The 22,062-nt window shown below is 35.8% G+C and overlaps 1 protein-coding gene across 3 annotated transcripts in view; it reads right to left on the bottom strand.

Moving 5' to 3' along the window:
* LOC311070613 (solute carrier family 23 member 2) overlaps positions 1–11,202 on the bottom strand; it is a 29,670-nt gene extending 18,468 nt beyond the window's left edge. Inside the window, exons 1-4 of one of the 3 annotated variants that reach the window (XM_084094576.1) lie at positions 10,966–11,202; positions 5,727–5,882; positions 3,069–3,226; positions 1,213–1,384 (exon numbers count right to left, since the gene is read on the bottom strand). In XM_084094576.1, coding sequence (XP_083950702.1) covers positions 1,213–1,384; positions 3,069–3,226; positions 5,727–5,882; positions 10,966–11,040 — 561 coding nt within the window. In that variant the 5' untranslated portion in view covers positions 11,041–11,202. Of the gene's footprint in view, positions 1–1,212; positions 1,385–3,068; positions 3,227–5,726; positions 5,883–7,312; positions 7,506–10,965 lie in introns of those variants that run through there. The other 2 variants (XM_084094577.1, XM_084094575.1) reach the window with 2 other exon arrangements.
* Positions 11,203–22,062: the final 10,860 nt, after the last annotated feature.

The raw sequence follows: 22,062 nt of genomic DNA, 5'->3' as shown, positions 1-22,062 counted from the left end.
TCTCTGTCTTTAATTTAAGTATTTAATTCCTTAGTTGCCTGAGTTCTGTGTTTCATTAACGTTTTGTTGTGAGTTATTCCCTGGTTATCTCCTGCACGTTCCATTTATTCTATTAAAATATGTTTTGCATTCAAGAAATTCTTACATACATCACACAATAAATATGAATAAGCGAGTCTTGAGTGACCAGTACGACATCTCATATATACGACCTGGTCATTTCTATTTTCAAAATAATAACAATAATTAACTCATTGATTTAGTTCTGGGCTCACCTCATATAGGTTGTTATATGCATTCATTCCATTCCATTCTCCATTTATTGTAAATGTACAGATTTTACAGATTACCCTATACAAGTGAATAACTTTAAAGCCTCCTGATAATTTACAAAGAACATCAATATATTTTTGCAATACTTAAGACTGACCTTAAAGCTTAAAAATGCCTTTGATTGAAAATATCTGGTCATTCAGATGTTAAATATTATAGTTTTTCCTTTTGTAACCTCCTTAAGACAAAAGCTGCTCTTCACATCTGAGACTTTACAAGGTAAAATTATTACAGTAACAAAAAATTCTCTAATTTTACAGTCAACACTCATTATTTGAAATGAGCAGACAATAGTTCAACATGATCTCATTAGTATTCATAAGTACAGGTATAAGCATTCTTACATTTTTGTACATTACTGATAATTACAATTTCCATGACAGCTTTTAAATCAAACCTTTTTACATTTGAAAATCTTTAGAGGCGTGCAAATGTTTATCAATACTTTTTATGAATTGTATTGCATTTAATATAAATGAAATCAAACTGGTTTAATGATATTTAATTTAACGCATATACAACGGTTTTACTCTACTGCGTATACATCAACAATGTTTTCTTATATTTCATTCTTGTGGAGCTTTTGCCATTTAAAATGTCTTTAAAAGTTCAATGAGAGTATCACTACGAGGATTGAATTCCAACGCTTCCAACGATTTCAGTTTGGATGAGGTTTCGTAAAGATTTGCGAGTCTCCAAAACTCACTAAAATCTATGTGCTCACTTTCCACATAGTGGATCATTATCGTCAATCTGTCATTATTTCTTTTGCTCTTGCCACACATTTCCTTTTGACACATGACTCGCAGCTAAGAACAGACACACTTGTTTCAAATGATGCAATTTGGTTCAGGTTTGAAATAATATTTCCTACAGTACCTCGCGGATGCGGACCTTCCACACCTCGTCGCCATCCACGAGGAGGGCTGCAGAATCTGTGGTGTTCGGTTGAGCGGTGGCACTCATGTCTGGGCATCTCCACTTGGGGAGGGCGAGGATAGCCAAGGTCGGGGTGATGAATGTGAACGTCCCTCCTTGGAGGATCGGCAACCTGCAAAGTCATAAAGAATGAGGCAATTTTATTCATTATGTCAGTTAAATCATAAAAACATTGGCAGGAGGCATGCAAAACATCAATATATTCCTTTCACTGAATTATGGAGTACATAAAAACCATTGAATGCAAAGGTCTCGGCTGAAAACACGAGAGCCAGACTGATTTTAATGTACTTCTGTAAATTTACTTAATGTAGGCTACTTAATGTAAATTCTGTTATTATTTATTCACTCTCATGCCATTCCAAACTTCTTTCTTCTATGGAACATAACTACAGATGTTTTTTTCAGTCAGTGTTCAATGTTGTTGATTTTCATTGTATGGACAAAACCAATACTCTTATGTTTTGTACTATTACGACTCTAAACTCTTTACTCTTGCCATTGACAGAATTTTCTGGCAATCCATGTTTTCACTGTTATGCATTAGGGGGCCCTATTACACATCTTTTGATATAGTACAGTATCTCTGGATCAAAACACAGGAGAAGAAGCAGAAACAACAAGCGATTGAAGCATTGCTTATGCACATGTAAAATTATGCGGTGTTGATGAATGAGATCTACTGGATCTATGTTTTGATCATCGTTCTGAATCTAATTCGGATGTAGTCTTTGACAAAAACATGATTTTCTCAGCTTTTTGTTCAAATTGTCACTTTTTTTTAAATGAAACTTACCCACATTCAGTTGTTGATAAAAAAAAAATGCATGAAGCTAGAATAAAATGCTTTATTCCCCAAGGAACCTTTCAGTGAACATGCTTAAAAGAACCATTATTTTCTCAGTGCAAAGAAGACTGTAATAACTAAAGAAACTTTTTCCACTATAAAGAACCTTTTTGTGCATTTCAGAGATTCCATGGATGTTAAAGGGATTGTTAACCCACAAATGAAAATTTTATTGATGAAATCTGAGAGCTTTCTGTCCCTCTATTGGCAGCTGCGCAACTACCACTTGGATGCTTCAAAAAGTTCATAAAGAGATCGTAAAACTAATCCATAAAAATTGAGCAGTTTTGTCCAAATTTTCTGAAGAGACATGATCGCTTTATATTGTGGGACAGATTGAATTTAGGCTTTTATTAACATATAAACATTGATCAGCGAACATAAACAGAAGTTCAAACGGACTTGCTTGACGAGCGAGAACAAAGCTCTTGCTGAAGCTCAAACGTCCTGCATAACACATGAGAATGAACCTAATTGGTTCTTGAGGACCTCAAACGTGATGCGTAACACATGAGAACGAACCTAATTGGTTCTTGAGGACCTCAAACGTGATGCGTAACACATGAGAACGAACCTAATTGGTTCTTGAGGACCTCAAACGTCCTGCGTAACACATGAGAATGAACCTAATTGGTTCTTGAGGACCTCAAACGTCCTGCGTAACACATGAGAATGAACCTAATTGGTTCTTGAGGACTCCAAACGTGATGCGTAACACATGAGAATGAACCTAATTGGTTCTTGAGGACCTCAAACGTGATGCGTAACACATGAGAATGAACCTCATTGGTTCAGGCGGACCTCAAACGTGCTGCGTGACACACGAGAATGAACCTCATTTCTTTATGGAACCTTTAACATCCATGAAATTTTTAAGAGTGAAGGCATTTTTTTCAGGCAGTGTATATAACTTCAGATATCACACATTGAGGAATGTTAATCCCCATACCTGGTCCCAAAGGTGGTCTGTAGCAAGGTGCAAAGGCCAGAGACGAAGAAGATGGTAGAGATGAGTTGACTTTTGGCAGTGTTGTTCTCTTTGATGCACAACGGCTCAGCCAGGATGAGAGGAATTGCCAGGATGCCACCAAATGCCAGTATGTAATGCTGTGTGACGCAAGAAATGGGTATGAAGAGCTACCATGGATGACACCGGGCTTAGGTTCATCGCAAACAGCTTGTTATGCGGGACGAGACCCAATCTAAGACAGATGATCACAAAAAATGTAGCAAATCTTAAATCCGGCCTGACTAAGCCAGGGAGACGTGTGAGAAATGGAAGACAGATGTTGGCCTATCTGTTGTGAATATATAGCACCTCTTTACTCTCACCAGTAAGCTTCATAAATTTGTCAGGCTCAGAAAAAGTTAAACTTGCCTGAATGCTCAGCAGCTTTGATGGGAGATTATGGTGCGGATATGGAGATGGTGCACGGGAGACTATTTATACAGCAGGAGAGGTATGGAAATAAATGTGTACAGTTTGATGCTTTATGTTATCCACACTTAAATTCCTGTTGTTTTATTGTTTTTCGGCTGTTCTAGTTTATGCTTTCACAGCTGCCTTCCCCCCAGAAGTCAAGTAGAGCAGAGCGGGTAAAACAGTTTTGAATTGAATTTACAATTTCATAACCCTATAGGGACGTGCATTAGCATAAAAACACCGGTAATGAAAGCAGAAACGGCTGGGGGCTCTAAGGGAGTCTGTGCTGACATGAAATACCAGGTCTCTCCCTGCCTTTTCCTCCCCTCCATGACACCAGAGAGATGAAAGGGAGCATGCTGGAGGAGTGAGATTTCTTCTTTGTACTCCTCTTTACGCTCAGCACATCATCTTACCTCACATGTCAATGCGAGTCCCCTGTGTACCTTGCTGACCTTTCTCTCCCCCCACCCAGTTGCCTTTGATCTCCATGTGTCATCAGGACGAGTAAGTGGAATGCTTTGGCTTATATTCCCCTCACCTTAAACATCAGATGCATATAATAAGGAATAACAGGGTCAAGAGTGGCAGTGAAGCCTTAAGGCTCTTAGGCTGATGATGAGGATTAGTGGTGTCAGAGCAACCAGAAGTCATTCGTTTTTAATGAGAATTGGTGGTTTGAAATGAAAGAGACAATTTACAAAACGGAAACTGTGAACTCCTGTTCACACCAAGAATGATAACCACAAAAAAAATGTTTTAAAATGTTGTGTTCGGCAAAATTTCACTGGCAAAATCTAGGCATTTCATTAGGAATCCGCACAATCTGGTGTTTCGTGTGATGGTGAAAAAGTTCCCCTCGCAGATTTTGCTTGTTGTCAAGTTGGTCGCACAAATTCGCTGCTTTGATCAACAAAAGCTGCTTGGTTTTAAACTCATTTCTGTGTGACCTACGCTACTGACAACAGATAATGGATAATGTTTTGCTAGTACCTTAAGAAATTAGCAGAGACCATGCCAACAATATGTATAACGGCAGAGAGGAAAGATAACATTTGAATCACTTTCAGACCGATTATTTTTTTCAGTTAATGAACTAAAGCTATAGAAAAATAACGTTATCGTCCACTAGTGCGAACGGACACTATTGTAGTTAGCATTATAGTTGTTGTAATAGTTTTTGTTCTTGGCTGGAATGAACCTTAAAGCGATAGTTCACACAAAAATTTTAATTAATCATCTGTCATCATTTTCTCATCTCATGTCATTCCAAACCTTTATGACTTTCATCTGCAGAACACAAAAGAAGGTATTTTGAAGAATGTTGGTAAACAAACAGTTTTGAATACCATTGAAATTTGAATAACTATTCCTTTAAGCTATGTAAGCAAAATGCAAAGGGTAACTGAAATATACCCCAAAAGATTCATATTAAAATCAAATAAATTAATCGAATTAAGAGCTTGTAAACTGCAAAATTGGATCATAAAATATATATCTATCTAGACTGGTACCATCCGCATACTATCCGTCATAAATAGTACTCGAAATTAAAATTAGTATGTCCCAAATCATAGCATGTTAAAGTGAGTATTCCAAAGATACCCGGATGGTCTACTATTTTCGGTTAGAATACCGGTTAGTGAAGATCCATGCACACTCAATAGCTAATATAGCCCACAACCCAATGGGTGTTAGACGAGGATTCGATTAGAACTACAAACTCACAATAAAAAATTAAAACTACAAACATGCCAGATATGAGCAACCGTATCTACCTGAAAAAAAAAAGTTTATTCAGTGTTATCCACATTATATTTCATCTGCAACAACATGATACGTAAAAAAGCAGATCTGTGAAATATCAGATGCCACCAAGCTTCAGTGCAACATTCCTGTGAATTAAGGAGTTAACCTTATCTTTAGTCATCTTTAGTCTGCTCATGCCCTTCAAGGCAACTCTACCATCCAGATGTTTACTCACCTTTTTCTTGGCATGCAATGAGGAGAACTCTACCCTCAGGCTCAGTTTAACCAAGAAACCCATTAAAGGTCAGTTGTTTAAATCAGGAAAGACCTGTTTGCTTGAGAAGAGATGTGTGCAGAGATGTCTTTATGAGTGGATGGGGTTAAGCTGCCTTTCTCAAAAGGCTAACTAGAGATAATTTTCATGTCGTGTCTCACCTGGAAACCCAGAAGAATGCAGAGGTACCAGGGTGGGCGATCATTGATGGAGTAGATAAGGTTGCCATCGGGCCTTGGGTCCAGGCCCTCTTCCAAACTGTCAGCACGGGGTTCAGTGATAACGTTCTTCTCAGGGTCATTGCTGCCATCTGAAATCTGAAGGTAGTGGGGATTATTCCAGCATCTAAGGAGAGTCAGCATTGAGGTTAATTAAGAGAGCAAAGGGATAACCACTGAATCCTTCAGAGAAACAAGATATGGAGACCTTTAATGTTCAGAGAAAAGCTCTGTTCCAGAACCTATAGGCAGCTGCTTTATTCTCTGCAGCATCTTAACAGTTATGGAACCTCATAAGTGACCATTTTGGCAAACTATAAGGCAGCATTTCAGTATAGATGACATGAGGGAAATGACACACTAAACCCTGGATATATACATGGATATAGCCAAATATGTATACTTTTCTCAAGAGAAACCACGCCGGATTATGAGATAATGGGATGGCAGCCGTATTGCGCCATCAGCCCATTTCGTGACACGGAGGATATGTAAAAGCTGACAAAAGGCCTTGATATTATAGGTACTGCCCTAACAAAAGCCACATTTTTAGCAAATATTATCTCTAATAATTCATGTGCATCCATGTTGTAATTTTCTTCATAGAAGATGGCAGTGACGCACAATGGAAATAGGTTATAGTTTACATAAACCGGAAATTTTAACGCATGAGAATAGTTTCTTGTGCGCTCTCGAAAGACTGTATATTTTTTTATTTTTGCAAAGGTCCCATTAGGGGCTCCTTACTATTGAGGCATAAATATACTTTTGTATATTATGGATAAGACTGGCCATCTTTATTTTCTTATTTAATTCTAATTTATATAATTGAATCAAATTAAATTCCGAAACTATTTTCAGTATTGAAAGAAAAAATATCTTGCTCTGCCCAGCATCACAGTGTTGCCAAGTCTGTGGTTTTCCTGTGGAATTGGGCTTCTTTCACAATGTTGCATCAGGTTGTTTTTTTAGTCTGCAGGCTGATTTGCCAAGTGGATGTGAACATGATAGGTCAATATTATCCTGCTAACATTATAATCAGCCAATGACAGTGACGAGGAGGCACTGCCTCCTCTCATGTGACATTTCACTATTTTTTTTTGCAATACCCCCTCAACTGAGGCAAAAGAGATACTACATTCCTCTGAAACTTTATCTACTATACACTGTAAAAAGTGAACAGTTGGATCAACTTAAAAAAATTACTTCAATTGGTAACACCTAAAGAAATTAAGTTTTCTCAACTTAAATTATCACATTTTATCGTGAAAAACGTGATAATTTAAGTTGAGAAAACTTAATTTCTTTAGGTGTTACCAATTGAAGTAATTTTTTTAAGTTGATCCAACTGTTCACTTTTTACAGTGTTTATTTTAGAAAATTCTTCTTCTTCTTAAATTATGTCATGCTAATTATTTTCAGGAGGCTCTGTCTTCTGTGCCTCCTTGAAGAAAACACCACTGGTTCATTTTCAGAGGAACACACTACCAGACATTAATGCATTCCTGTCTCTCCTTCCAAATACTTACTTTCTTGTGTGACTCATTCAAGTCAATGAGTTTCCCAATCACCCCTTTTCCTTTCGCTTCATGCTCATTGAGAAGTTCATTCAGATGAGCATGCATGCAGCCAAATAATGGGCCTTTTAAACAGTGTTTGTTCTGTGGTTGATCTGCAGTTAAGAAAAATAGGCCAGAGCATCTCACGGGGGATAGGCTATACGATACAGCAAACAAATGACTTGATTTAACGCGATTCGGTCCAGCGCTTAATGCATGTATGAATGATTTTAAGGAGTTTGCTCTTTTCTTTTCATAAGCTACATACCCTCAGGTCAATTTCAATACATAGCATCTCTTTAAAATTAAGGAATAATGATTCATCCGTGCGTGAACGAAAAAGTCATTATGAGGTAGTGAGATTGATGATGTCTTAAAGGAAGAGTTCACCAAAAATGAAACTTCTGTCATCATTTACTTAGCTCATGTCGTTCCAAACCTGTCCAGGAACACAAAAGAACATTTTTAGCAGAATGACAGTGTCAGTCACCATCTCTGTAACTGAATGGGGGAAAAAGATGCAACAACAGTAAATGGTGACTGATGATGTCTAAATAACATAATATTTTTGTGTTTTCCATGGAAGACATATGGATTTAAAACAACAAAAGATGACAGATTAATTTTCAGCTTTCAGTGAACTAACAGACAGATAGATAAATCGACAGACAGACAGACAGATAGACAGATAGATAGATAGATAGATAGATAGATAGATAGATAGATAGATAGATAGATAGACTAACAGGTAGATAGACAGATGTACTGGCAGTCATTGAAACTGTAGCTAGCCAGTCAAACAGACAGATTAACAAATAAACAGACTAGGCAGGCTTGGTAACCAGACAGAATGTCTGAACAATAAATAAAAAGAAATAAGCTAGCTAGCTAGCTAATATCGATCAATCAGTGTTTTTCAACAGTGGAAAGAGGTCAATAAAATTGCTGGAGTAGGCTAAGTCACATAATGTTACATTTACCTCAGGAAAGCCAGTTAATGACCATAGCACATAAGTTGGCTAGAAAAAAATGTATTTTAAAATATATTTAGTATTAATATTAGAGTTAATACTCTAAAAAAGAGTATTTTGCTAAATATGTGCACTATATTACATATTTATTATATTTTTTACTTATATCATTAAAATATTAGTTGTTGTTGTAATAAAAACCGCATTAGGCCTATATTTAATTTGAGTTGTTATTTTTAACCTTTAATTATACCAGCTGACAGGGCTCTATAGCCTATGTTTTACAGCATTAGGTGAGATTTTCTTTCTTGAGAAAAATTAACACTACTGTAGCCTAACGTTACCTAATAGCCTACGTATCCAAATTGAATCAAGATCGGAATAAAACCACAAGAATTAAATTGAAATTGTAAAATTTGTATCAAGCAATAATAAAGGCAGTAGCCTACACCAATTGCACCATGCTGTCACGAAACTTGATAAAATTATGTTTAGTTAGGCAACCAAATGTTTTGACAATCACAATAACCTACACCTACACAGTCTGCTTTCCCAACAAGATTATCATTTTTGCGTACTGTATTTGTGGCATTTAAATCCACTCAGCTCTTGTTTCGTACGCAACCCTGCTTCTGTTTCAAGCTCTGATGTTGTTTGTACCAGTATCCAGTCACGTCTAACCATAGACAGTATATAAACGCGTTTAACACACCAAATCCGCCATTAAGGATATGAATGCAAATGAAAAATCTATGCATTCACGCTTCGCTGCCGCCTCGTAGTGGTAGTTGGTGGGTATTTCATTCACATTATTAGGCCTCGAGTCTTGCACCGCTGTCTCCGTCAAGTACACACATTCTGCCTTCACGTGCTATCGGAAACTTCCTACTTCCCACTTCTGAAGTCGTGATTACGAGTTCATTGCATTCAATTTTGACTTGAGACGGCGTTCATGTCCAATTTGTTAAGAAACTAGGCGTTTTTTACGATAATTCCAATATCACGTGAAGGCAGAATTAGTCTGGACAAATTGTAAGTTATATTTTTTATTAAATATAATAGGCTACTAATTTAAGTACGTATACAGTAGTAGCCTACCTCCCAACCAGGCTGTGTTGTTATTCACTGTTTTTGACTAATGCTTTGTTTAGGTTTGCAGTTATGATTGTTATATTATGTAAACGTTTAATCAATGATGTAGTTGCTCATGACATGAAATTCCACATGGTGACTGATCCTTCATTAAACCCAGTTGGCCTGTATCTGCAAAATATTAAAAGCTGGTTGAGGGAGGAGTGTTGGTTATTGTTGGACTATGGTGTCTATTTTTTGCACTTAAGGAAGTAAGTGTTTATCTAAAACAACAAGATGGTGTCCCACTGTTTCCCCCAAAGCCATTTGACCTTTCTAAATCTGTTTTCAGTCCGTAATTAAATTACTCTGGTCTTTATCAGCCTTTCCCTCCACAACATATGAAACAAATTGACAAGAGCTAAACTTATTCATATCTGTTATGCTATATTTTATAATAATGCTTTCTTTTATGGACGAAGCCTCCCAAAAATTAGGCTATTACATAACCCATAGCCTATATATCTGTAATGAATGAATAATAAACTTAATTATTAAAGACGCATTAACAGAGAATGAATAAATAAATAAATTATATATGTTTATGCTTTACAATGTGATTTTATTTCAATAACTGTAGGATATTCTGCAATGTAAATGTAGTGTGTAATCCTGATTACGGAAATAATTTTTCTAGTGTGTTCATTAATTATACTTGCAAATATTTTTCTTACATCATATTGGAATCAGACTTAATTATTTAAAACTGAACTTCATATGCAGTTTCATTGCATATGACATTTTTCTGATTTTGCGGTTATGTGTGTTACTGGCCCTGTAAAGCATATTAATAATGTGGTGGCAACAAGAATTTCTCTAAACCATTGGCTTAATATTACCTCAACAAGCCCAGCATTCATGGTCTCCCAAGACCACAAATTATTTGTTATTAACTTCTCAGATTACTCATGTTAGTGCTGCAGAATTCCACTATGACAAGATGGTTATGATGATTTGAAAATGATCCGAAATTTGGAATCCAGTTTGAACAGTTGCATTCTGTCACATATCACAGATATATTAACCTCTGTTAACCCATAATCCACCACATGGCTCCAGAAAACAATATACACTAGTACTGTTTCACATTCGTTAACATTAACAAATGCAGTAGAAGTGCAGTTCATTGTTCATGTTAATTTCAACATTCACTATACATTATTAAAATGAAAAGTTGTATTTGTTAACATTAGTTAATGCACTGTGAACTAACATGAACAAACAATGAACAGCTGTATATTTATTAACTAGAGTTATCATAGATTAATAAATTATGTAACAAATGTATTGCTCATTAATGAGTAAATAGTTCAAGTTAAGTTAGTTAATACATTAACTAATGTTAACAAATGAAAACTTACTGTAAAGTGATACCCATGTATTGACTTGCTCGTAACTAAAACGGACAAAACAAGGCTTTCTATAAAATCACATGTGGTGAAAAGAAACAAGCAGCAATTGATAAAACTTGTTTTCCTCAGAATTGAGCGGTTTTTATTTAGAGCATTTTTTGGCACTTACTTCAAAAGTTGAGTCTGTGGCTCCATGGTTTCTTAACACAATGTCAAGCTTTTGGTCCTGTTGAGTGAGATGCATAGCTGACCTGTAGGTTTTGGAGAGAGACGGCGGCCACACTTCTGATAGAGAGAGAGAGAGAGAGAGAGAGAGACACTGGCCTTTGCAGTCTGCTGGTCGTCAAGGAAACCAGAGCTGTGTTATACATGCGCCTTGAACTTTTGAAGCATTTATGTAATCGGCAGCTTGACCAAGGGTTTTGGAGTCATGTGCCAGTCTGAGGACCGCTATACGGCCACTGATAGGGCCCAAGACCACACGAGTGCTCCCAGTGTTTGTGTTGATTTTAGGCAGATCAAACCAACCCTGACTGAGCACGAGGAGGACCAGGGGGTGTCCTTTTGCGTCCAGTGGAACAGGAGACACGCTGACTAGAGCGGTGCAAATCAAAATCTATGCTCCAGTCTGGGAAAGACACTTTGTAAAGCAGAAACAGAAGGAATCAACCCAGTGTTTATCAAGAACCGAACAGATATCTCCTTATGATGTTAAAGTGTCAACTTACTTGAACTTCTTTAATCTGTTTTGTAGTAAAATAGAACACAGGATAAATTAAAGTGAATCAAAATAGACTGTAAAATTACATTTAGTGTTTGACCGTATATGGTAAAGAAACAGCAGTTTTTATTGCTTTCTCATTCTCCCATCAAAATTATTTTAAATACAATTAATAATAATAAAATATATCTTAAATTTTTTAGTAGCCTAACATTATAGTACATTGACATAATATAATATAATATAATATAATATAATATAATATAATATAATTAATATAATATAATATAATATAATATAATATAATATAATATAATATAATATAATATAATATAATATAATATAATATAATATAATATCAATGTGTTGTTTGAACATATATGGTAAGGAAACACAGTTAATAAAAAAATTTACTGAGGCATTTTAAAATTATTTTCCTATCAAATTATTATATTTAGACCAGCATATAGTCAATCGCATTTATGAGGCATGGAGTGCTGGTGTACAGTTGTATAGCCATCATGCTTTTTGATTAACTTAAACAGCAAAACATAATGGTTAAAGGAATAGTTCACTTAAAAATGTATCATTTACTTGTTGTTTCAAACCTGTGTGAATTTCTTTCTTCTGCTGAACACAAAGGAAGATATTTTGAAGAATGTCAGTAACCAGACAGTTGATAGACCCCATTGACTTCCATAGATACAAAAATACTACATTCTTCAATGTACGACAATACGACATTCTTTAACATATCTTTTGTGTGTGTGTGTGTGTGTGTGTTCAGCAGAAGCAAGAAATCCATACAGGTTTGAAACAACTAATAATCTTCATTTTTAAGTGAACAATTCCCATCAAGATTTGCTTGTGAGGAACATGGCAGTGCTGGTCTGGACTATACACTATACTAAATCAGCATGAATTGGCCTAGACCAGCATGGAAATTGATGGCAGTTTTGTGGAATCATCATTACATGAACTGCCATTTTGATGATGTCAGCTCTGACCCTATTTGCTCTAAATGCCTTCTCACTGTCACAATTATAATTGATTATAGTGTGTCAGAGCAGCTCCCTTTTAAACGGTCTTGTCATTATGGCTTTGCATTCGTCTGTTGGATTGATAAATAAAAGAATCAGTTGATCTCTGTGACCTCTTTTTTCATCCTGCCCCCCTCATCAGCCAACAACCAAATAAAATACTTTCAATCAATAGATATTCAAAGAGCCCTTATAAACTCATCACAATCTGGGTGAAAGGTGACAGCTTGGCTGACAGGGTCAGAATCATATAATAGATGCTGAGATGTGACTTGCGTAACTTTTCACCTGGAATTTTTTTGTTTGTGTCTTTTGCTTTTTCAAACATGGTCACCAACCCCCGTGTCGAACAGCTGGACAAACGTATAAATATACAGAAGTGGTTTTTTTTTTTGCCTTATAAGTTTTGAGGCCTTCTTTCCCTTGTCCAGATTTCCCTTTTTATATTATATTATATTATATTATATTATATTATATTATATTATATTATATTATATTATATTATATTATATTATATAATATTATATTATATTATATTATATTATATTATATTATATTATATTATATTATATTATATTATATTATTATATTATATTATATTATATTATATTATATTATATTATATTATATTATATTATATTATATTATATTATATTATATATGGATGAATCAGTTCAAGGTTTAAGGTCATTATAATTATATTTTTATTTTATTTTATTTTTTTAATGTTTTCGAAACAAGGCTGCATTTATTTGATTAAAAATACAATAAAAAAGTAATATTTTGAAATATTATTACAATTTAAAATTTGATTATTTGCTGCTCAAGAAACATTTCTTATTTTAACATTTCTTTTTTATTTCTGTTTACATCATTATCAATGTGCTGCTTAATATATTCGTGGAAACCGTGATACATTTTGTTCAGGAATCTTTGATGATTTGAAAAAGAAATGTCACTTTTGATCAATTTAATTATACATCCTTGCTGAATAAAAGTACTCATTTAAATCAGCTTGAATTCAAACACAGTCTTGGGACATAGTGTAAAAAAGTAAAAAAAAAAAAAAAACTGCACACCATAACCTTCTGTAATCTGATACGGTCTCGTGAGGGGATCGTTTGAGCAAAACAGAGTGGGCTTATGGAATATTGAGTAGACCACATGCATGAGTCCAGACCCTGAAAGAGCGAGTTAAATCAATTTACTCAGATGTGGCAGAAACACAGCCTATACCACACAAACACTCTTTCATGTAATCCTGCCTTATCGATGCACTGTTCATGCACAGAAAATGCGAATTAGATGTAGATTGACTCACATGAACCTCACATGGTTTGACTGACTGACTATAGATATGTCAATGCTATATAGGTAATGTGACTATATATAGATAATGTGATATATATATTATATATATATAAATGAATGAAATACTAAGAAAAATGGTTGTGTAACTGGTATATTTTTTTAGATATTTTGGTGATATAATATATAACTGGGGTAATTTGGGATATACTCGATAGATGGGATATTTTGGGGATATTTTGGCATTCTATAATACTAAATAACTGGGCTGTTTTGGGATACAGCTACTCTATAATTGTGATATTTGGGGTCTAAATAATAAACTATAACTGGGATATTTTGGGGATATATAATACTCTATAACTGGCTGGGATATTTTGGAGATATATAATAGCAGATATTGTGGGGATATATGGTACTTTATAACTAGGATATCTGGGGATATATAATACATAGATATATATAATACTGGGATATTTTAACATTTAAATGACAAACACATAAACTTAAAACATAAGGAATGATATTTTATCAGTTCACAGAGGAAATTCCTCAAAGAAACACAGTGGAGATAAATGTGATTTAAGAAGAACTTTAACATCAAATAAGACCAAACATATTTTTCCTGTTTCATTTCCCCTTAAACCAATGAGATCTTAGCTAAAATTAAAAACTGTTTTGTGTTCTCATAGAACTGGCCAAGAATGGTCAGAGTTTCCATATGGACAAGCTGTGATGTTATTTAGAGGCCCCCAAGCAAAAGGGGGTCTTAGGGGATTTCTATGAAGAAAAGGAAATGAGAGAATACTACTAATGCTAACCCCACCACAAACATAATATGATTTGCAGTTGATTTATGTCTTGTTTGCGGTGGAGTTGTTTGCATGTGGTGACATGGATATGCAAGCCAGAGTATCCTAACTTTTGTACAGTTCCATAGAACATCCATTTTGAGCATTCATTGCATGCTCATATTGCTACAGGACAGGGATTACATGATTACATTTCATTATGGTTCTAAGTTAACATAGTGGTTATATTCAGAATGAACATAATCCAGCAATACAATACATAATAATACAGTAGAATATTTTATGAACATCTGGCCAGCTATTTAGCTTTGAGCATGATTTAGAGAAAAACAAGACTTTTTTGTAATACCCCTCCCTTTTAAACTAAAATAACTTGTATGCACCCATACATTTTTTTAACTTGTTTAGTAGATGCCTTTTTCCAAAATGACTAAAACATTATGAAACACAAAAACACATTTTGGTCAAGGCCTAATGATCTACATGATCAAAACTTTGCTTAAAAACCTGTTATGCTACTTACATGCCTTTTGTCGTCTGATTGATAGTTTATACTTTTTTAGCAAGTAAAAGGCTCCTAAAAACGTCCACCTTCAGGTCGTTGTTCGCGTGTCTGTTTGTTATGAAATCTTTAATGATTTTTATAAAGTAAACATATTGTTAGTAATATTTAATAAAACTAATCTAAGGGAGATATAGAGTGACAACTGATATTTATATGCATTTTTGTTTAAGTCTGTTTAAAGATTATTTACATTTCAAGCTATCCGATTTTAATCTTACTTTTTGGTTATATATAAATAACAGCAACTACAACAAATTGCATATAGCGCTACATATTCTCACTATATCATTCTGTATAAGCCATAAAGGCCTGACGTATCAAATATGATACTTAACAAAAAAACACATACATTCAAAAAAATCTTTTGAAATATTTGTCTAAATGTTCAATAAACTGTTTCATTTAAATAATAATAACAATAATAACTGTTTTCTGTCTATATTTCATATGCCAGGCTTTACAGGGTTAACTTTTGTTCTTTTTAAATTTTTACTGTTTTCACAGTTTTACATGCTGTTTTTAATGGCTTTTAAAAGTGATACTGTTTTGAGTGAGCAAATTTACCCCTCAAATTCTCACATTTGAAGTCACAAATATATAAATTAATTCTTAAATTAAAGCATTTAATTCTAAAAATGGGTAAAACAATATATAGCAATAGCTGACACTGAACTGTATCACGGTGAATTGAATGTGTTAAAGGTACTGTAAGAAAAAGGTCATGTAAAATTACATTAACATTTTTTAGAAACCTGGATTTAAAGGATGAAATTATTTAAATACATTTTAAATAATAATTTAGATGAAATTAATCAAATGTAATGCTACAAGTTTGCTAAATAGCCCCTTTAAAGAAACACTTAACACTTTACAAACTTCCTCTTCATTCTATTCAATTGTTGTATAACTGATTTCAATGTCCTCCAACTGTTAAAGGGGTGGTATAATGCCCTTTTCACAAGATGTAAACAAAGACTAAATAAGTCTTTGATGTCCCCAGAGTGTGTATATGAAGTTTTAGCTCAAAACACCCCACAGATATTTTTATAAAGCATGTTAAAGTTGTCACTTTTTGAGGGTGAACAAAATCGCACCCGTTTTTGTGTCTGACCCTTTAAATGCAAATGAGCTGCTGCTCCCAGCACAGGGGGTGGAGCTACAACAACTTGTGTCCTTTTACCTCACACAGACATGCACTGGAAATTTCAAAAACTTTTAGCCTTTTATGTTCAAACCGGAGTCAGAAAGATGTGACAGAAGAAGTGACAACATGTAGACAACATTTCTGAATGGTTGATGAATTTATGTAGCTTATGTGTAGTTATCTTCTAGTCATTGATTAGCATATTCTGTCTTGATAATCTATAAATCGCGTTCCGGGGGTGGGGTTTATGTAAATTTTAAGGTTAGTGATGTCACTAACCCCGGAGGAATGTCGTGTAGTCCCTACCAGCCAGGGGCGGATTGGCAATCGGGAATACCGGGAACAATCCCGAACGGCCGGTCCATTTCAGGCCGAACCGGCCGGTGGGCAGAATATTTTTTTCAAATGATTAGCTACCGTACCGGCCTGGCCGGCCGCTCAGCGGCAGCGGAACGCTGTGTGTCTGTGTGTGTGTTTCAGACCGGGCCAGACCAATACTTCCAATCTTGAGGGGGGATATGAGCGGCCCCTCCCAACTTGGACTGATCCTCGTTTTTCCTGACATCCGATTGGCTCAAAGGCGCGGGCGCCGATCAAAGGAGTTTACTTTTGGTTAGGTTTGGGTTTGTGTGAATACAACAGAGAGACAGACGGTAAGAATGGCGAAAAGAAGGAAAGAAGAGAAAGAAATTGGTGGGGCTGAAAAAATACGAATGGAAAAAGAAAAAATTACTGTCATTGGATTAATATTAGGCTATAACTATTATTATGTAGTAGGTGTAATGTAAATAGACACTGTAACTAAAAGAGGTTTGAATTTTTCTTTGTTTAATTTGCACACTGAATATGGTTTGGAGCTTTTAATTTTGAACTTTCAAAGTGCACCAGATTGATGAATTTAACATTAAAATGCACCAAATTTTCTCACGGGGGGGCATGCCCCCGAACCCCCCTAGAAGGACCATGGTCCACCAATTACAGTTTTACCAAAAATCCTGTAAGAAACACTTGTATTGCTATGCCAATGCAGATTACACCTTGTTTTAGTATTCAACACTGTGAAGTATAGTTGGACCGTATTAATAAATATCACATTTTTACTTATTTCATCTGTTAACTCTCACTCGTTCCTATACTCACTCATTACATGGCATTAGTGGTTTTAATGAATAGGAGTTGGTATGCATATAATTAAGGGCGTGCAAAGAAGGGTGGTGTTTATGATCATATAGTGGGGCGGTCTGGGCCAAAATGCCCGGGCCGATTTTTTGTCCCAGTCCAGCCCTGCTACCAGCCGTTTGTTGTAGTCCTTAAAAAGCAATTTCTTTAAAAGAAAATATCTCCCTTTGCTTTGAACTTTGAGCGTCGTAACTTTGCAGATGTTTATGCTCAAACAGCAACATTACACACTAACTAAAGTTAGAAAAGTGAAATCATATTCAAACACCCCTTTTTTGAATCCTCTACTGCAGTCTGTCCAGCAGATGGCAGCATGTATCATCATATGCACCACAGCAAACTCCTGACATCATCAACCTTGGGGCAGAAATATCCATGGTAACCCATGAATGAATTCTCACAGCTTACTGTAATGAATAAAATGAACCCAAAGAAGAAATACGGCTGCCGTCACATGAGCGCTTAAACATTAGGATTTGCACTTGATCACACCTGGTGAATATTTAACATCATGTTTAGGGCTCAAGATTTGGCTGGTTCATGGTCCAGTTTAGCCTCTGATGGAAAGTGCTGAAACTACACCATTCTGTCTTTCTCCAGGTCACCACAATGGCATCTGTTCTTAATCTCTAGAACAGTTACATGTCCAACAGGAAAGGACTGATAACATGTCTGTTCAACCGAATCAGGCCAGTTAGCTTCCTGTGAACACAGAGCGGACAGTCAATAGTGACACGGAAGGGTCACTAGCCACTGGCTTTTAATGACATGCTGAGAGGACGCAGGATTAGCGAGGGATGATGTCATCCCTGCCACCAGCAACTGTGCCCTAAATGACATTTCTATTACTCTGTGTCGTCTTATAAAGGAACTCATGCCATTTTAATGTCAAAGAGACACAGAGAAAGAAGGTTTGTGGATGACAAAAAACGAGGTGTACCGATATCCTTTCCTCTGATTTATTTATTTGCTTGTTATGAATCATAGCCTACAGTGCATGGCTGAATTTATATTGCTTCATGCAGCAAGAATGCCTGATTTGTTCAAGTCTCAGTACGACTTCTCGAAGACACAATAGATTCCAGTACATCTGTGTTACATTACATCCAAGTTAGATCACTTTATGACTCGCCTTTTTTGGAAATCTGCGTACTGGTGATGGGGGAATAGAGTCTTTTTTATATATCTAGGTTTTTGTTGTTGTTGAGTGAACAGTCTCAGTTGTTTCTGTACAGCTAGAGTTTTTAACCAAGGTTTAGAGAACATATTTACGTATCAGAAGAGCAAGATTGCCATTGTTATGAATATCATATCATTCAGCCGTAGCCATGACACAGTATTGCCAGTTCACACCAAGGACGAAAACTAATGCGATAAAGCTTTAAAAATCGTTCTAGTTCTATGAGTTCACACCACCACAACTATAACGATAACATCACAGAGAAGCTTATGTAGTTGGAATCACTTTCAGAACGTTTTTGTCCAGCTAATGAACAATAAAATCATTAGCAGCCAATCAGAATGCTCAAGCATTTAAAGTGGCAGATGACAAAACTGCAGCGCGCTATTAAAATAAACAGAACGGCTGCATGTTCTTTTGAGGTACTTATTTTGAATAAGTATATTGCGACCAATAAAAAAAGCATGTTCTATATTGTATGAATCTGTATAGTATTATTATATAATCCAGACATACTACATCAGCCATGTAGTTACTGTCACGTGACCTACCAGAGTCAGTTGTGTCACTTCACTGCCATTCACAAATCCTCTCCTGTGGCCTCATGGGATATATTGCTTATTCTTTTATGAGTACTGTGAATTTGGACATTCTACTTTTGTCACATACTGTTTTGCACCTACTAGCCGATTATAGTTAGTAGGGAAGTATACAGTTTCCAATGCAGCCAACGTTATCATCTGTTGGTGTGGACACTAGTTCACTAGTACTATCACTATATCGTTCTTGATGTGAACAGGCCTTAACAATAATGATAACAATATAGTTTTTAAAATATCACTGGAAAATCCCTTTCAGAACAATGTTTTACTGCTGTTGAACAATAAAAACATTAATAGCCAATCATAATCTACCCGAGCATATAAAGCAGCAGACCACATGCAGCATTCACTTATGATTAAAAGAACATTATCATCCACTGGTGTGGACTCTAATATAGTTATCGTTATAGTTATTGTGAATGGCCCTTTATGGCCTTGTTTTACTCCATCAATGGATAGTTTCAGTCAATGCCATTGTGTGTCTCAGAGCAACACAGTAGTGGTGTTTTGTTCCTGAATGAATCAGTGTTTTTGAACAAATCAGTTGAGTGAATGATTCAATAACTCACTCAAAGGCAGTTCAATGAAAGAATCAGTGTTTTGGACTCATTGGTTCAGTGAAATGAATCCGTCCATAAAGACCGTTTGCTTGTTTCTTTCCTGAAATTAATCAGCGTGGTTGAATGAATCGTTGACTAAATGACTCACTTATAAAAAAAGCCACTTGTTGCTGCATTCTGGCATAATAATGTAAATGTGCAAAATCCCCACCACTAATGTACAGCGATCAGCCAATCAAATTTGAGAATCATTTTGTAATATTATGTAAAATGGTCATTATGATGGTCTTCTTTTTATAAACGGTAGTCTTGATGGTTGATTTGTTCAGGATTTGAACTCAGAATTCTCTGTCATGTGTTTCATCCATTCGTTTTCTTTTGCTTGTCTGCCTACTTTCATTATTCAAAAGCTTTCATTCATCCCTTGTTCCTTTGATTATCTGCCACACTCAATGCTAATATCTGTTGAATCCATTAGGTATTATTTTTAGCTCTGCTTTACAAAGGAAGAAAATGTGGTCTAAATCTAGATGCATTCTCTTTACACAGACTCTCTCTTTTCCATTCTTCTCTCTCTCTCTCTCTCTCTCTCTCTCTCTCTCTCTCTCTCTCTCTCTCTCTCTCTCCAGGGTTGAGTAAAATTCTGAACTTAAGAATTAGCTTCCCTTCATGAATTATTTGGAAATTGAATTTGCACCTCACACAGGAATGAACTAATTTTAATAATTTTAATTTTTACTGTTTTTGAAAGAGGTTTCTTATCCTCACCAAGGCAGCATTTATTTTATAAAAAATAAAACAGTATTATTATGAAATATTATTACATTTTAAAGAAATGATTTCAAAATAACTCAAACTCAAAATATAATTTCTTCCTGGGATGGCAAAGCTGAATTTTCAGTGGCACATGATGGGGGATAAATGTGTCACGTTTCTACAAAAATATTAAACAGCAGAACTGTTTTCTACATAGATGTTCACAATATTACTGTTTTACTGTATCTGACTGATCAAAATAAAGCAGCCTTGGAGAGTATAAGAAACTACTTTCAAAAACATTTAAAAAAATCGGAATTATGAAAACTTGTACAAAAACTTGTGTATATATATATATATATATATATATATATATATATATATATACATATATATACATACACTATAATTTAAATATTTTATAGACTATGTAGATTCATTAATGCATCCTGTTTGCTACTTCAATTTAAATTTGACTTGTGAATGGCGCACAACCTTTCCATTCACAATGCGACTCTCACACGCATGCTGCGGTATATGAACCTCCCCTTCCCCCCTCCCGACTTTTTCCTGAATGGATGCTGAAGCTCAGGGACCGGCAGCTTCCACGCTGCGGCTGTGGCTCAGGGAGGGAGGGATGCTGGAGGTATTAGTGGCTTCTGTCGCCATTACATGTGCAAGCTTGAAACATGCAGCCTGCCATTCGATGTAGAGGAAGGGGGGGTAAGGGAACTCTGTCATCCACACTCACACTGCCTGAGGATTACAGCCCATAATCTGCACGGCAACAGCCCCGCTCTCTCTCTCTCTCACTGAGATGATGGAAGGAGGGGGGGGAAGAGATAGAAAGAAGAGATGAGATTAAGAATGGCTGCTGATTCATTCATATAATTTCTTCTCTATTCACATTCCCGGCCTGCACTGGGGTGTGGGGGGAGGGGGTGTATAGCGAAAAATGGGCATCACTAAGATGAAGGAGGGCGAGTGAGGACGAGCACAGCTTCATCCATCCACACCCCCATCTTCATCAGCAGTGAGGAAGACGAAGGAGCTAATGACGTCATTGCAAAGGCACCGCAGTACAAAGGCAAAGTTGCAATGGAATACAGACGTGCACTCGTTCTGCCCAAAATCCCACGAATTGTGAGAAAACGCTGGTGTGCAAAAATGGATTTGAAGCACAATTCAGAGTCTGAAGATGTGGGTTTATATTGGCTGAAAACATTTCAAACCATTGGTAGGATAGTACTGGGAAAAATGTGGAAAGTCTTTCCATACGCAAGCTTTTTTATTAGGACAGGTCGTTTTGGGAAAAGGGGGGCAGAGCACATGCCAGTGCAGTGGTTCGGGCTTGACGTAGGCACGATGATGTCATTGATTCAGGAGCACAGAGAACTAG

The sequence above is a fragment of the Abramis brama genome (genome assembly GCF_963993115.1).
Source record: "Abramis brama genome assembly, chromosome: 20".
Classification (NCBI taxonomy): Eukaryota; Metazoa; Chordata; class Actinopteri; order Cypriniformes; family Leuciscidae; genus Abramis; species Abramis brama.
This window is presented reverse-complemented; position numbering and strand designations above follow the sequence as displayed.